The sequence below is a fragment of the Cololabis saira genome, chromosome 21, assembly GCF_033807715.1.
Source record: "Cololabis saira isolate AMF1-May2022 chromosome 21, fColSai1.1, whole genome shotgun sequence".
In the NCBI taxonomy this organism is placed as follows: Eukaryota; Metazoa; Chordata; class Actinopteri; order Beloniformes; family Belonidae; genus Cololabis; species Cololabis saira.
In genome coordinates, this window is record NC_084607.1 from 17104173 (window position 1) to 17121983 (window position 17811).

Below are 17811 nucleotides of genomic sequence, written 5' to 3' on the forward strand. Positions count from 1 at the left end.
TGTATTTTTATAGTATGCTATTTCCTTGTTGAGTGGGTGTTGTTTTTATGAGCAAAAGCTTTATTGTATGTTGTATATTGAATTAATTCCTACTGTATCCTGAATTAGGTACCAACTGATGTAGCTTCTGTATTGGTATTATACAGCAGTGTTGGCACATACATCTTTATATACAGCCTATTTTCTATTGCATAATCTTTCCTCTCCTCCTCCTTTTCAAAGAGACCCAATTTATAGACCTATATACTGTCCCATTGTGATTATGTTCTTGTTTTGTGTGTGTGTGTGTGTGTGTGTGTGTGTGTGTGTGTGTGTGTGTGTGTGTGTGTGTATATATATATATATATATATATATATATATATATATATATATATATATATATATATATATATATATATATATATATATATATATATATATATATATATATAATTGAAAAAAGGATATAATCTATTGCCCAATTAAAATATATCACTGGTAAAACACAAATTAATTTGAAATCATACGTGTTTTACAAGCCTTATGTGGTCTGATGCGTAATTGTCATAAAAAAAAGAGAAAGGAAAAGAAAAAAAGTGTCATGTATTTCATGAAAAGTAATTCAGACTTGAACTGGATCCAGTCAGTCAGGCTGTCAGGTGGCCGGCCCTGTTTAACAAGACTCTCCACCCATGAACTAAGAGCAAAATGAGCCAATGAGAAAATGGCATCTTTGAGATCACCTCACCTGATACCCACAAACTTGTGACTCGATTTGTTTTTAAATGTTGGTAAACTGTACATGGCACTATTCGGGGAAGACGGCCAGGAAGACACACCAGAGTGTCCTGTGTGCTATGAGAATCTTTCGGGCATTGAACGGACTTTGAGCTGTGGACATGTGTTCTGCCACGACTGCTTGGTCAAAACCCTGGTCAGCATCAACAGTGATGGAAACATCAGAGACACCATCGCTTGCCCCGTCTGCCGTCATCTGACATTCATCAGGAGACAAAAGGAAGCGCTCGCCTCCGTTTCAGCGAGCAAGGGTCCAGATGGAGGGCAGACCCTGGAGGTGCCCGTTGCGCCGCCGGCGCGTCTCCCGAGCGCAGCGCCCGCATCCAGGAACACTTTGCAGCGGGGCGTCAACTGGATCGCCTACAGCTGCGCTTGGATCTCCCAGCGAGTTTGTCGCCAGAGTTTAATGAGTCCCGGCCAGCATGCATGTCAGATCTTCATAATAAGCGCCCAAGGACGACCTATGGCCGAGGAAGATGCGCTGGATGTGGTGTTGACTGTGGTGCATCCTCAACGCAGGCGAAGACGCAGAATTTGCACAACAGCGCGATGCTTGCTGCTCTTGCTTTCGATATTTACTGTACTCGCACTGGCAGCTGCAACTTTACCCTGGGTATTATTGGCATGACCCATTTACGACGAGGCCTGGATTAAAGTGCCAAAGAGGCTGATGACATTATTTCTACACTTGTACGGAATCTATTACTGAAACAAAATGTGTGAGTTTTTGGCTGACTGGTTAATATAGATAGCCTATAGACGACAATGAATCTATTAAAATGTGTTTTTGTTGGAATACTTTCTTATTTTGTTGTTTTTACGATGTGACCCACTAAATGCCTTATCCTATTCTTTTACCTTCAACAGTGGAAAAGTTATGTCTGTGACATGTGAAACAGGAAAATGCTTTTAATGAATTCAAGCACAGCCAAAATGTCGTTGATAATCCATAATTTAACAATTGGAAACAATTGGAAACCGTTTACACATGATGTCGAGCATCTCATTTCAGTCTTGTGCTGTGTTGTTGACTTCCCTGTTTCCAAGCAGCAGGCAATAATTTTGCCAGCCACAACCTCCCACTTTCAGGATTAGGCTAAATGTGTGAAACTGCAAATAGAGATGAAAAGTTAACATTTAGCCCAAGTTTATATGGAAAAAAGAAAATATTATTGTAAAGCACATTAAAAGCTGACTTTCACACCAATTTGATTTTTGACTTTAACAGCTTACTCATTGAATGAAAAAAAAAAAAGAATCTAAAATAGCTGGGGAAGGTTAGGGGATGAAGACTTTGAACTCTGGACTGGTTCGGGGTTCAGACTACTGGGTGACACTTCACAGCAATGGCAGTATTTAACTTTCTGGCCATATCCAATCAGACTCACTCTCCTTCCAATGTGCTTTAAAAGAGTGTAAAAAGAGACCTCTTCATATGTTTCGATAAGAAATAATTGATGCGTCCTTGGCAGTCTGAAGGAGAGAAGCGGTGCCCTGCTCAATGTTGTAAGAAGAGACCCTGCTGGAAGTTGGCATTAGATTACCACTGATGACGGCACCAGTAACAGTTAAAAGTGTGAGCATACCACAAAATAATAAGTAGGTGGTGCCCAGACTTTTGACTGGTACAGACAGGGTAGGTTTATTATAGCTAAAAATGAAAAAAAGCACAGAATTTATATCAAAACAAACAAAAAAAGAAATGAAAAACAATTTGAAAAAATAATGCAAAAATCACGTGGGAAGTGCAGGAAGATGTTGAAATGCTTACACAACTGAGCTGCAGTGCATTAGACAGCTTGTTGTGACGCTTCATCACAAATTAAAGACTTTGTCTAAGAATGAGCTTTGTTAGTGTCACCACCATCCTGTCAAACGTACACTCCTAGTTTCCTCCTGCGGCAAACCTCAGCCATCCTGCCGGGCCAGTCCTACAGGTTACACACCTGAAGAGGTTGTTTCTTCATAGGAATGTTTCCAGTACCTCGTTGAATTTGTGCTGCGAGGGATTAAGGCAGTTCTGAAGGAAAAAGGGGCTCCAACCCTGTACTAGCAAGGTGTACCTAATAAAGTGGCCGGTGAGTGTATATATGTGTATATATGGATATATATATATATATATATATATATATATATATATATATATATATATATATATATATATATATATATATATATATATATATATATATATATACATATATATATATATAGCTTTTTGGACAATAACAGTTCCCACATTATAAACCACTACAATGAACTTGAAATAAAAACAGTCTCATAAAAAGATGGTATTTGGCATTTAGTAAGCTCTTAAAAAGAAAGAAAGCATTGATGCAATGACAACTTAAATGCTTGAGCAAAACGCTTTTCCTTGATGAAGAAAGACCCTCCGTAACATCAACAGAAGTCAAGAATAGGTGGGGGAATGTACCGGTATGTGTGTCATAACAATGCAGACACGCAGACATGAATGCAAATACAGAGCGGTTTCAACAATGTGAAAACCATCAGTAACATAAACCAGATTAAACGTTCCCAGAATGTCTCTAAAATGCCCCCCATATTCTGGATTGGATCTTTTGAACAGATAAAGCAAAGATAAACTTCTATCAGAAAGATGGGAAGAGATAATTACAGAGAAGGAAAGGAGCAGCTAATTATATAAGGACTATTGTTTATCAAACTTGGTGCAGGCAGTGTCATGGCATGGGGATGTAGGCCTGTTGATGGCAGAAGTAGCAAGATTAATTGTGAGGTGCATAAAGACATCTACTTATGCCCATATTCATCCAAGTGCTGCAAAACTGACAGGACAGTCCCTAGCAGTGCAGATGGGTAATGACCTTAAACACACTGAGAGAGCAACGCATGACATTTTGAAGGCTAAGAAGTTTTCTAGTTTTGGTGATATACATATAGGGTCTGTATTGGAATTTCATCCAAATATTAAAAATGAAAGTTATATTTACAATGATGTGAATTTTTTACCCCAAAATATTTGCATTGCTTAAAATGGCTGTAATTCCTAAACGATTCCTAAACAATATCGTGAAAAAAATAAATAAATCGATCATTGTCCAAATATATCACGACCTATCTGTGTCTGCATTAAGGTAGCAAAGAATGCTCGATTAATGACTAAATTAGTGGACTAGATGAATGTCAAAATAAAAAAAAGACAAGAAGAAAGTCACATTAACCAGGTGAGATTATTACAAATGTAGATTTTAATATATATTTATTTCTGACATTCTGATAAGGATTGCAGATAGGCTTCACAGTACACACTGTGTTCCACTTGATATGCTAAGCAGAGGAGGAAAGGGTGGGCACGGTGGGCTTGAGAAGCGGCAGGTTTTGTTTGTACATTAGTTGTGAAAGCAGAAGGAGGCAGTACATCCACAGGCAACTTCCACTCCTCTACTATATTGCTCAAAACCTCACAAAGGACCACCTACTGGGACCCACATTCTCTTGAATCCATCAGTGCATCTCATTGTCACCCCTCTAACAATTTCTAGAAAGATAGTGATTGACACAAAAACGTGGATTATCAAAACTCTAAATGCATGCATGACACTTCTTGCTAGATTTAACCGCCCACACAAAAAATGTAAACTAACTGGAGCGACATTTTTGGTGATCATATGAATTAGGAAAGAGGCCTATAGTTGTTGAAAAGAGCTTGCTGAAACTGTATGAGTGTAGCATTTGGTGCTAAAGATTACACGTGGAATATGCACTCATCCATTAGCTTCTGCTTGTCTGGGTTCGGGTAACCTCTCCCCAACAACCCCCTCTAGCTCTTACAGTAAGACACCAATGGGGCTCCCAGGCCAGCCGAGATGTGCAATCTCTGGCAGGTCCTGGTCTGCCTCTGTCCCCCGGCTGGACGTGCCTGAGAGGCATCCTAACCAGGAACCTGTCTCCTCTCGACGTGGAGGAGCAGCAGCTCACCTCACCTCAGTCCCTTCTGCATGACTAATCTTTTCACCCTAGTGCTTATGAATACATCATTAAAAATTACTCTTAAATTATCATGAAATGAGATATGCAATGGAATCAAGACTCAGATTTTTGGGGAGGGTACAGATAGTTTTAGCAGCTTAATAGTAACCAGACTTATGATGAATATGAACGCATGCTTCCAGGTGGCTGTAAGCTCCAGTTATGATGCATAAAGGATTAGGGTAATACTGCCATGTTTCAGTAATAATACATGCCAACAGACCCCAACTGACTTCATTTAAATTCTCATTTACCCTGTTCGTTCTTACATATTCAGGTAGCCTACCGTTGGAAATCTGTTGGGTCACATTCAGAGATACACCTGCCTCCTTGTACAAATGTATGGATCCAGCACAGAAAATAAATCCTCTAGCACATAATAATTATGCCTATAGCTCCAAAATAACAACCAGAGTGAGGGCACTTGCAAATGTTGTCATATATTTACCACAACTATCAATATAATCCACATCACCAAAATCTCCATAAACATAAGCCATAGAGAACACACACCGATGCATACCATAGATCCCTTTTAGAGAGATTAACCTAGAGTTCATTTTGCCACTGAATTCACACAATAAAAAACAAACAAACAAATAAAAAATAAAAATTTAGCAATAACTCAACAAACTTAGAAAGACTGCTTTGTAATGAAATTAATGGCTATTTTTCTGAAGGTTCAGAAAGGGTGACTGACCCCTTTTTTTAGACTGAGGTGGATCAGTGAACACTGTAATTGCACTTCAACTGATAAAATTACCGTCCTAACACATATTTTGCGTTTAATAAAAAAGTGACACTGCAGCATCTGGCATCTGAAAATACCCCCAATTATTTTTTCTGGGGTGAGAATAACAACACTTGATGCAAATATCTTCAAATCTAGATGTATGCCAAAATGTATGATGCCATTTAACTAAGCAAATAGTCAGTCCAAAAATATAGGCTTAGAATGGTACACGAGGGGAAGAGTGGGCTATTATTATCCACGATTAAAAAAACAAAACAAAACAGGTTTATCTAAAAGAGCTAAAAACAAAGGGCATCAGTGTGCAAGACCTTTAGCGTGCTAAAACTAAAAAACTTGTGAGATAGAATAAGAATACCTCAGCTGATTTGTAGCAGAAAGAACATTTTGCATTTCGGCTGAAGCATCATTTTTACCTGGTGTTACAGTAAAAAATTATAAGTCTACAGTACACCTGTTCATTGTGTGCAGGGACAAAAATAACATCAATTTTTGAATCATTACATTTCCTACACAATAAATATCAGCACATATATTATAATTATTATTATATTTTCCAGATATTTCACATATACTTTTCCCCTCAGCTTTATACACATCAGTTTATGTACAGTCTGTATTTACACTCAAACCTGAACCTGAAGCACTTCAAACAAAGTTAAGAGTGATATATTTGCGCGAACCAAAAGTCTGTGTAGTCATCCATCCATTATCAGAAAGCTGTAACAGCGTGACAGGCATGGGGTCTAAATTTAATCTCAGGGGGGAAAAAGAAGAAAGGAAGAACAGTAGCACTCACACAAAATAATGAACTGTCATTCTGAGGCCCTTGATATGACACAGGTCAAAGATACAGTATCAGCTTGTCATGCAAAAACATCATGGTGGTTCTTCTCCCAAACTGAACAATGGAGGCAAGTACAAAAGCTTGATTTACAATAACATTCTTTTCATTCTGTGCTGGTAGTGTATAAAGTGAGTTAAAGTGAGCTTACCTATACAAAGGTAAATGCCTGATAAAGAATGATAGTTGTATTCTGTGGCAGAAGACGAGAAGTAAAAATGGAGGGGGGGGGGGTTGAAACTAGGAACAAAAACTGCATTAAATGTTTCATCCAGTATGAAAAGCCCGTCTCAAGGGCTCAGCATGTTTCTAATATGCACAAAGCTTGAATACCCTGTGAGTGATAAAACCAGACCTGCGCTCTCACTCTTTGTCTCTGTTTCAACCTGAGGATGGGCTTTTACTCTTAACTATGTCAGGCTCTGGGTTTGTACAATATCATATTGCAATTTGATTGCATTTTCTAATAAGGCAAAAAAAGAAATAAAAAAAGCAGAAAAATAGAGACCAATGCATCAAACAACAGTTATACAAAGCAAAAGAAATAAGTAATACTTATCTATATCCCAGTCTTTCCTCTTAAAGGCAACTGTTCCTCCACTATGGCATTTTGGTGTTTTGTAGTCACGTTAATGTAATAGCGAGCAGCCGTAAAAGATGAGTGTTTTTGAAGTCTGTGGCAGATGTGGCGGAAGGTACATGTTCTGGTTTCAGGTGGGCATTGGTAGGACCACTTGGTGTTTCCATCAGACCTTGGCGGCGATAGTTAAGGGCATGTTTAGCCACCGGGGTGCTGGTAAATGATGCCTCAGTCATTGGTCATAGGATGGTGCTCTGGGGCTCCTCCTCAGGCACAGCATCCCCCTCTGGAGAGTCCGTCACTGCCAGGGACCTCCTGCGGGGGGCACCGCTGAACTCATCGATGAGGCTGTCCAGATTGACATTGATGGAGGGGATTTCATAATTGAAGATATCTAATGGTGAGCAATGATGGGAGAGGTGAGCATTGATGAGCAGAATATGAAATGATGTTCATGAGTGACAGGAAGAGAAGAGGAGGGCATATGAGAATGAGGTGTAAAAATGGAAGAGAGCAGAAATAATATTAATTGTTTAGCGTCTGAACTCATGGTAAGTGGCACATGGTGACTGCGCTGATTGAAAGAATCAGTTGATTATTTGTGCTTCACATTCTACACAGGGATACGTTAAGTATGGTATCAGTGATACCAACAAACTTGGCAAAGAATACTGGTGTGTTTCACAGCTTTTTGTGTCTTTTGAGACAATAGCAACAGATATTCTGTCAGATAACATTCAATAACCGGTCAAAATGTCCTTACAACGACACATTACACAGCTACAACAATGGCCAGATAAACCAACACAGAGGCAACAAGATGTATGTGGAACTCTAGAAAAAAAAATGGCACAAATACAGCAAGTGGCTTAAAGTAACTGAAAATCTCCTGTAAAAATTTTGCTGAAAAAAAAAAAAATTCAATGTGCGGCTCCATTTACTGGAAGCTGCGTGTCCAGATTGGTGACTGTTCCTGTGTAGGAATGAGATGGTACGAGGCAGTGTAGTAAAGAAGAAGCAGCGATGGACCTGCAAAAGGAAAAGTGGGGGGGTTACCAGTGGACCCCCGTTAATAGGGCAGGGGGATGTCTGCCAGCAGGGAGCTTGGAATGGGGGAAGAAAAAGAAAGGGGGGGGGGGGGGGGGGGGGGGGGGGCTTTACGATGAACCTTTGTAAGCAATGGTGTCTGCAATGTGACAACAGCGTGGTGCACTCTGGGAAGTCCTTAAGCCGTGCATTATTGGTTGAACTGCAAAACAGCGCAATGAGACGATAATGACAAGCTGCAAAGAGGGGAAAGTGTTTTGACTGAGAGCTACAGGTGAGACTGTTTGGGCAGGCTGCAGGAGACCCCAGAGGCATCCACAGTACGAGGCCAGGCGGTGAGATGGAGTGCATGGGGCGGGGGCGGTCTGGCTTACCCTAAAAGTCCCCCTCACATTTAGCCCACACTGAATCTCTGGCCTCACACAGCTGTAAAGTACACAATAGTAGCAGGGGGGACAAGAGAACGATAAATATAACAAAGGAAAAGAATGACTGGTATATATTGACAGCACACCTCATCATCAGAACATTATACTGTGGGGGTTATCTGAATATGTTTGAACGCCTGCTCACAGTAAGAGACACCTGTCTGGTGTGCACTGTGCAAGCCTCTGACCTACCTCTGCGGCGTGGGGGTCTGGGTAACACAGATAAACAGAGAGCACATGATGAATCTAATGGCAACTTCCATACAAGCAGGACGAGCTATGCTTTTTGATGTTTCCACACATTACCCGGAAACATCATCACATAACAGAAGCAATGATTACACAGGTCAGGAGATCTGCCCACTACAATAGCACAAAAATACTAACATTTACATTGCATAATTCTCAGGCATCTGTGTTTAAAAGGCAACTTTTTTTCATTCAGGTGTTTGTTGGGGAACAGTCAAAGGAAAAAAGGGTGTCTTCTACGCCTACAGTCCTACAGGGTCCTACACTCGACCACCGTCTAAGTTGGACAGAGCCACAGCAAGTCTGAGACAGGGCCGCTGCAGCCCCGCCTGTGGTGGTGGTGGGGGGGGTGTCGTTGTCGAGGGCTGATGTTTACCTGTAGACATGCTCTCTCCAGGAGACAGTCCGTCCAGGAGGCCTTGCTCCAGAGGCTGGGGGACTGGGCCTGTGGCCAGGCCAGAGAGCCCCAGGGGAACGGTGGGCGGCTGGGGAGGGGGCAGGGTGGGTCTCTGCCTGGGCTTAGGGGCAGGCCGTGACTTGGTGAGTGTTCCCGTCAGGGAGGGTGGTGACGAAAGGGAGTGGGGTGCCCCTAGTGGAGTCTGCCCAGGGGAGGATGGTGGGACTTGCCCTGGCGGACAGGTCAGTCCATAAGGGGAAGGTGTGCTTGGAGGTGTTGGAGAAAGGCTGACCGGTGATGGCTGACCTGTGGACTGGTCGGACATCCCTCCAGACTGGGCGTAAGGGACCTTGGGAGGCACAGGGGCCAACTTCTTGGAACCTAGAAAAACAGGAAACTGCTTTATCACTTTATCCAGACATGCCACAAGAGGTTGTTACCAACTGCCTAAAGCAAAAAAGGACGCTATGCAAAGTACTGTGTTGTATCGAGCCAGGTCATCATGGAATGCACTGCCAGAAACCATCACCAAAGAAAAAACAAAACTGGGTTTAAAGAGGCTACTGAAATGTCATCTGATAGCCCATAGTAATATATAGTAATATATAATAATATATAGTAATATATAGTAATAGGTAGAAGGCACACGACGAGGGCACGGGCAGAAACACATACACATACACATACACACTCACAAATGATGATGATCAAGATTGTTGTTACTGTTTTATTTTGTTTTACTCCTTAAGTTAATGTATGAGATAATTATTTCTGTCTCATTTTATTTATTTATTATTATTATTGGGTAGTATTTTTTTCTTGTTGTTTCTGTTTTTTTTGTTTTGTAATTTTACTTAATTGTTATCATTGTTTTAATTATTGCTGCAATGGTTGCAGTCATCATTAGTGTAAGTTTTTCCTTATCATTATAATTCGTATTTTAGTTGAACTTTTTCATTACTCAATGTGAACTTGCGGGTGGACCCCAGGAAGATTAGTAGCTGCTGTGCAGCTGCTAATGGGGATCCAATCAAATAAACAAATCCTGTGAAAATGTATGAAAAAAAAAACCCCAAAACACCTCAGGAAGCGCAGTGAGAGCTCTGATTTAAAGAGGTACTGACCTTTGCGTAAAGTGTGTGGACTGTGCTCTGTGGAGTGGGGGGACTGGCTGCTGCTCTGAGGGCTACTGTTGGGCGGGACTGTTGGCCCTGCCACCTGGATGCCTTTGTGCCCAATTACAGGAGAAAGCTCTTTACTCTTCAGTGAACTGGAAAAATAATAACAGTCAGATATAAGTGTCTCTATCAGACCAGACACATTTGTGTTTGACTGTTTTGAACTTCTTTCATAGAAGTGCCGAGCACTACCTCGGTGTTACACAAGTCACTACCACCATCATCACCATCACTTACGTTTATCGCGTTAAATGACACTCCTACCAACATTAAAGCATTATCTAAATCCAAAAAATAATATATAAGACAAAAGAGCTGCTACAGATTCATTGAGAGCAAATAACATTTCAACTTTTTAAATGATGCACAGAATTTCTTAAACCTACAAATTTTTAATTATAAAACATTTGTACTATATCAAAGATGAAGCTTCAACATTTGAATTTCAGTCCTCTGAACCACAGGATGAGTGATGTGAAACATTTTGTCATGTGAAATAAATCAATAACAGGACATGGAAAGTGAATTCACGGTATTAATACAGACCAAGTTCATTTCATTTTGCTGTAACATAAACAAACGGGAAGATATCAAAGATATCAAAGTGGATTTGACATATTACAGGCAACTGGATGCACACTTAGTTAGTGAAACACAAACAGCAAATGCATCGAAGTTGTTTGAAAAGTGACCTCCTAACAAAGTAACCTAATCACAATGATTGCAAAATATGTTAAAGTGATAGAATGACAACTTATTTAAAAGGGCTGCATTTGTGAAATTACTTTTGTGTTTCAAAAAAAGTCTGCTTTTTTTATTATATCATACATCACAATGATACAAAACCATAAATACATGAGATAATTCAGTGTTCCTCAGGTCAGAACTAAACGATATGTAAAAGCTGACTTCAGTAGTTATTATCAAAACTGTGGGTTTAAAGTAGAGATGCAGCTATTTCATTTTTTTTCTTCACCAATCCTGTGTTAAAGGTTTGACCAGCTCATACCGGTATGATCAACTGCATGTATTAGCCTTTTAACCTTTGCTGACTTCACGACCTTGAGCACTTTCAGCAGGTTTACACCATTATTTCTGATTCAGATCACCAGCTGATGAACTGGTACATCTCTAGTCTAAAGGGACATGAGATGTACAGAAAAAAAAAACCTGAAAACATATTTCAAGCCTGTATTTTTTACCTAATGGGTGATTCTTTTTTCAATATATGTATCTATTTCTAAGAAGAAATGCCTTGGAGATTTTTCTGTAACGTTTTATGAAATCATTTAGCCACTTATACTGACCTTGATTTCTGCAGTTGGAAGAAAACCATGAAAAGTCTTGCTTGAGATGGGGTTTTTAAGGTGGCAATTGTAAAGTGGCAATTGGAGCAAATCTCTGAGTCTCTTCTGGCATTTAGCACTATGACAAAATCAGTCTTGTTTAGTATTACCTTGTCTCATGGAAACTGTGCCATTAAATAACGCAATTTGTGTCAGGAACCAATTAGGGCCATTGCCGTCCTTTGATTCTCAATGCAGTGTAGTTGTAGCTGTGTAAATCCTAACCCTGTAAGATCCCCAACTCCAAACCTTGTCTATATAGTTTTGAAATATGAGATGGTGGCATACATTGTATTTCAAATATTTTACATTCTTATCTAGTGTATGTATGGTCACCATAATATTAGATTTTGCTCCCAAGGACCCCTTATCTTGCAGTACAGTCACTGTCTGGACAAACATCGAAGTGACTTTAAATGTCTTTATAAATGAGTTTGCTGTCCCCAACAAATAAACAACCTGGAATGCAAATCATGGAGCAAGGAGAAGTGTCGTCAATTGAGCTGTCGAAGATTTGTCGTAATGATTCATACTGCCCGCTGTGATTGTAACACCGAAGCCATATGAGACAGGAAGGAGCCAAAGTCACTCTCTGCAAGCTCAGCACTTGCTCATGCTACCCGGGGGATATTCTATAATGTCCTGCATTGCTTGTTGTTTCATATTTGATCAATGTATTGTATGAACAACTTCAAAAATCTCTAAAAATGAGAAGCTATCCATCAGTTGCTAATGAAAAAAATTCAATTGTTAATTCAAATTCATTGTAAAAATAATCAAATAAAAAACAACAAAACATTCATGTGCGTTTTACTAGCATCAAACTACTAAAGCCAGGAGTATCTTTGGTTGCTAGGATACCCACATGACAGGCATATTCAGACAACCCCAATGTAATAGAATCTTAGGTGTGCTAATTGAAATGGGAGGGCAAAAAAAAAAAAGAAAAAAAGAAAAGCAAAAAGCAAATGAGCCAGCGAGCTAGAGGAGAAATACAGCTGCCACTCTGTGATGCATCCACAGTCGCCATGGGTGTGTTGTATTTACCTAGTCAGCCTGGGGGGTCCTCTCTCTCGGGCACATGGACAGGCAGTCCACGGTGGGGGCGGGGGTGCGGACGAAGGGAGGCTAGGGGGGTTGCCAAGGCTCTGGTCATGGCGGGCTAGTACCAAAGGGGTTTTGATGTAAAGTGGTGAAGCATTAATATCAGGCGGGGGGGCATGCGACATGTCACCAGGCGGGCTGTGCTTGGGGAAGTGCAGACAGCTAGGTTTAGGATTTGAATTGATGTCAAGCGACGAGGAAGAAGAAGAGGAAGAGGAGGAAGGGGGCAAGGCAGGAGGATTGAAGCCGGGCCAGCGCACTGGGGGTGGGGGTGAGCAAGGAGGCTGGGACTCAGGACCTGGTGCCACTGGGCGAGCACAGGGCGGGGGTTTGGGATAGAAGTGGTGTGGGCCAGAGAGGCACGAGGAGGTGGGGTAAGGTGGGGGTGGCCGGTCATCCCCAGGGGGTGGGTGGGCATGAGAGGTATCCGGCCGATTGGGCGACACGTTGTCTGAGCTGTAGATATAACGAGAATAGACAGCACAAATAAAACAGCTCTAGTGACTGAACAGGGAAACGCATTGGAGCGATATACTGTAGGATAGAAGCTATTTTGATGATTACGGTGTTAGTTGGTCCGTAGCCAAAAACAAGGTGGAAAAAAAAAGAACAAAAAAATCTGCATTTTTCTTTTTTAAGATAGGTGGTGGGCACCAAGCTTAGCACACAGTCAGCTTAGTGTAAATACAAAGACAAGCACAAAGAAACAGCAAAGAAAATCAGGTTTCGCCAAAGGAAAATAATACAGTCCATAGGGCTTCTTCTGTGATCACCTTGTGTCTGCACACTGCATAGAGCTCTGAGGATCTTTCTCTGGAGCCAAAATGCTTTCAGTATGATCGAGCTGAGCTTAATATCTCCTCACTGCTGGATGTGAAACCCATCTGTCCTCATCCTACATGCCATGTTTGCATCCTTGGTCCTGCAGTCAGCCCAGGGCAGTGTAAAACAGACACAAAACCCTTTCAATGGCTGAAAGAGCCACAGGAAATGAGGGAAAGCAAGCCAAGCCAGAAGCTAAAATATATTTTGTCTGACACATAGGCAGACACAGTGACCGTAAGGTGATTATTCATGTGTTTATATATGAACCAAAAAATATTGTGAAATTAGTTTGAGTGTCAACTAAAAAAGAGAGGCATGACTAAACTGCAAAAGCCAAAACTCGACAGGGAACTGTTGGACATATTAGCATGCTTTCAAGGACTTGCGGATTGAAGCTTGTGGCATTTATGGCAACACAACTTGGATGAAGTGCTTGGACTGAAAGCACCTCTGAAGTAATATAAATAAAAACGAAAATATCACCCACAGTCATAATAGCCTGGCAAAGCTGCACATGAAAAACTCAAGAAATGCAGATTGTCAAATCATAAGAACCATTACAGAATGAAACATGAACATGTTGACACCGAAAACAATACTGCAGATTACAGATGCATGGGCGACACAAGCCAAGGATCTTCATCAGATTCAATTGGGGTTGTTGATGGTGATGATGATGGTGATGACGATAGGAATGAGAAAGAAAGCGTAGGCGCCTCCGTGGTGACTTACCAAACCCTGTCTCCAAGTGGTGGTGTGGCAGACGGAGAGATGGTGAGTTCCCCAGGCTGCTCTGGGATGAGCGTGTCTGCAGGAGAGCCAGGCCCTTGCATGCCTGGAGGGGTGGAGGAAGTCTTGCGTGCCAGCGTTGATGAACCTTTGCGAGACACCCAGGAGGTATCCATAACCCGCACGCCCATACTGGAGAAAAACACATGTCAAGTATTATATATGGGGATGACAATGCCAGTCTGAAGGGGGGCGGGGGTGGTTGGGAAAGAAGTGGGGAAGAAGGAATGATACAGTACCTTTGTATCTTCCTAATGCTGCGTTAGTAGGGGAAACGAGAGGCAAAAGGGATGTGAGGTCATAAGTAATGCAGACATGGCTCACAATACCAGACTGAAGCCACTCAGTCACTGTGCGTGTATGAAAGGGAAATGTAATCCACAGTGGCAGGGAGAAGCAGATGGGATACCCAAAAGGTGAGAGCATGTCAGGTCACATTACCCATGTGCACTTGGCTACTTAATGGTAATTACAGTCCTTTTCTTAATCTTATTAAACATCTCTAGTCTTGCGTGAAAGTGCACATATTTTTTCTGTTCTGTTCATTATTAAAGCTAATGTATGTTACTGTTGCAACTTGAGATTAATGTTTCCAAGACTACAAGCTCTTAATTTTCTTAATTTGATAGGCATATTTTGTTATTTTTTCTCCACTAGTTATTTTCCACAGACTGGATGAATGAATCAGGCCAGGTGACGTGCTAGTGAGTCTGTGGGGGAGGAGCAGGGTGTGGGAGGATGGGAAGATAGTGCTGCAGAAACATTTGTTGAAAAACAGAAAATAAGTAACCAAGAGCTCTCCATCAGAGACTTGTTGCCATAGATACAATGCCACTTAAAAAAAAAATCAGGCTCTTCTTGATGCATCTGGGGGTTGGAGTTGTAATAAATGGTATTGCGATGTTTGCATGCTCTCCTCCTTGTAAGAACGTTTCAACACACTGCGGTGAAAATGTTAGATTGCATGATGTGTTGATATGCTCCCAAGAATTTTAATTTTCAACTGCTTCCCTCCTCAAATGCAGGAATTTAACAGCAGCTGCCTGAAGAGAGGCGTGGGAGAGGAGAGTGAAATGGTGATATATGCAGAGTGAGAGTTTGGCAGCACTTCGCTTCATACCCATCTTTCTTGTAAAATTCCAACATCATGTTGTCGGTGGCGACACTCAGTGGGCGTCGGCTCTGGTCATGCGGCTGCTTGCGCTCAGATTGGTCCATGTCTGGTGAGGGCATGGAGCTGTAGTTTGAGTTGTGGTTGGTGTGGATTGGGCTGCCGTAGCAGCCTGTTAAGTTGAATTCAATCTCTGTGACAGAAACAGACAGAGCATCAGCATAGACTGTACAATTTACAGTATTTGTGTGTGTGTTCAATATTACACACACATGTAATGCCTACCTCCAGGGAAGAACCAGTCAGCATGTTGGATGATTGGTTCAATGATACCAACGATCTGTAGGGACACAGTAGTCATCATCTCCGTCATGTTTCTGGAAAGAAAAGAGAGTAGTGCTGCTGTTGGTTTGCAAATAATATATCTAAATGGATAGTTTAAGTATAGCAGGAATGCTTTTGAAATACATACGGTTCTGTGTGTGTCCACAACAAGTTAGGTCCGAGGACAATGGCCATGTTACCAGGGGTCATCTTATTGGAGTCTTGATATTCACTCAGTTTTGCTAAAAATTTGATGAGATATCTGTAGAGTTAAACAAAAGCTTATTTAATTTTATTTTCACACTTGCTACCTACCTAAACATTTCTGCAGAGCAATCAAATCCTCCAACATGGCAATATTATTCCCCTACAGTAACTTCCTCCCCCAGGTCAGTAGCGGAGGCTCTCAAGAAAACATTTAAGAAGTGCTCAAAGAAAGGTGTTAATTTGGTCTCCAAACGTCCAATTTGATGGGAAAGAGCTGATGGTATCTAGGGATGCCATTCTGATGCACAGAGAACCCTTCCCACAACCCACAGGGCTCAAAAAATCCCTTCCTGACATCTCAATACTTAGCTCTCCACACAGAGATGTTCTTTGTTGAGACCCTGACTTCTCAGAGGTCTTTTGGGTACACAAGGGGGACCTGCGCAATGTTAGGCTGGTGGCTATGATGTTGGGGCCAATCAATGTACATTTATTTATTTGTTCTTTCTTTATGTTTTTGTCAAGAATTCATAATGTTGGACCTGCTTGAGTTCATTTTTACACATTTCAATCTTATCCATCCATGGTTTGGAAAGCACCCCTTCATGTGACTTTATCATGGTGGAGGAGTTTGAGTGCTCACGCGTTTCAAGAAGGTTTGTTTTGAGGACAGTCTGCCCCCAGGCCAAAATGAAGTATTTTGTCACTGGAGTGCAGCCTGACATACCCTGGACTAGCTAATTGAGACCACCCTCATGTGAACTTTGGTGGTCTGATTCCTTGCAATTAGTTCAAGACAAATGGAATGACACAGCTTTCTTGATGAGGAGGAAACTCAAATTTTTGGAGGAAGTTGACAGATTATAACACACTGTGTGTGAGATGTCTGAGATGGAGAAAGTAGGGATGGACTTCCTTGCAACCCTCTGTTTTGGCACTTAAATGTAGAAAGTTTAGCTTCCCTGCAGCCTCACATACGGGACAACTGGTTCTGACTGTTATTTTCGATTATGTACTGTATGTAACCGTAAGAAACGTCTTCTTAAAGTCTCTGGTTGGGTTGCTGGAAGATTTGGCATTTAGGTTCTTTAGGAAATTTTAACACGATCCATCCGTCCGTCCGTCCGTCCGTCCGCCCATCCATCCATCCATCCATCCATCCATCAATCCATCCATCCATTTTCCTCTGCTTATCTGAAAAAAGTCCGACTTACAGCAAACAATGAGGACCAAGCTCTGACACCAGATGTACAGAGATTGGACTGCCCGTATAAGGGATTCCGGCACCCCATACTCCCAGAGAACCCCCCCCCCCACAAAAGTCCCCATGGGACACGTGCGGATGCCTTCCCCAAGTCCACACAACACATGTGAACTGGTTGGGCAAAATTCCATGCACCCTCCAGGATCCTACCAGGAAGGCTGAGGATTGTGATCCCACTGTAATTGGAGCACACCCTTCTGCCCCCTTCTTAAAGAGGGGGACCACCACCCCGGATAGCCAATCCAGAGGCACTGTCCCCAAAGTCCAGGCGATGTTGCACAGGCATGTCAACCAAGAGAGCCTCACAACATCCAAAGCCCTGAGAAACTCAGGGCAGATCTCACCCAACCTCAATGCCTTCCCACCCAGAAGCTCCCTTAACAACTGCAGTGACCTCAGCCCCAGAGATAGGAGAGCCCACCTCCAAGTTCAAAGGCTCTGTTTCCTCATAGGAAGGCATGTCCGTGGGATTGAGGAAATCTTCAAAGTATTCCCCCCACTGTCTCACAATGTCCTTAATTCAGGTCAGCAGTGCACCATCCCCACTATAACCAGTATTGGTGGTGCACCGCTTACGC

The 17811-nt window shown here is 41.8% G+C and overlaps 2 protein-coding genes across 9 annotated transcripts in view; one reads left to right on the top strand and one right to left on the bottom strand.

Moving 5' to 3' along the window:
* Positions 1 to 695: 695 nt before the first annotated feature.
* Positions 696 to 1999, top strand: LOC133422144 (RING finger protein 222). The gene has a single exon (XM_061712054.1). The coding sequence runs from the start codon at positions 783 to 785 to the stop codon at positions 1404 to 1406; it is 624 nt and encodes a 207-aa protein (XP_061568038.1). The 5' UTR covers positions 696 to 782; the 3' UTR covers positions 1407 to 1999.
* A 2384-nt stretch (positions 2000 to 4383) lies between these two features.
* The window catches only part of arhgap44a (Rho GTPase activating protein 44a), a 30383-nt gene continuing 16955 nt past the window's right edge, over positions 4384 to 17811 (bottom strand). The window contains exons 14-23 of one of the 8 annotated variants that reach the window (XR_009770692.1): positions 15911 to 16024; positions 15724 to 15815; positions 15448 to 15631; positions 14567 to 14584; positions 14271 to 14459; positions 12657 to 13169; positions 10210 to 10355; positions 8585 to 9466; positions 8386 to 8437; positions 7267 to 7358 (exon numbers count right to left, since the gene is read on the bottom strand). Coding sequence is in view for 5 of the 8 variants with exons in the window: in XM_061711316.1 (XP_061567300.1) it covers positions 7204 to 7358; positions 9065 to 9466; positions 10210 to 10355; positions 12657 to 13169; positions 14271 to 14459; positions 14567 to 14584; positions 15448 to 15631; positions 15724 to 15815; positions 15911 to 16024 (1813 nt within the window). In the remaining 3 variants the exon portion in view is untranslated. Of the gene's footprint in view, positions 7994 to 8385; positions 9467 to 10209; positions 10356 to 12656; positions 13170 to 14270; positions 14460 to 14566; positions 14585 to 15447; positions 15632 to 15723; positions 15816 to 15910; positions 16025 to 17811 lie in introns of all 8 variants that reach the window. The other 7 variants (XM_061711319.1, XM_061711316.1, XM_061711318.1 and 4 more) reach the window with 7 other exon arrangements.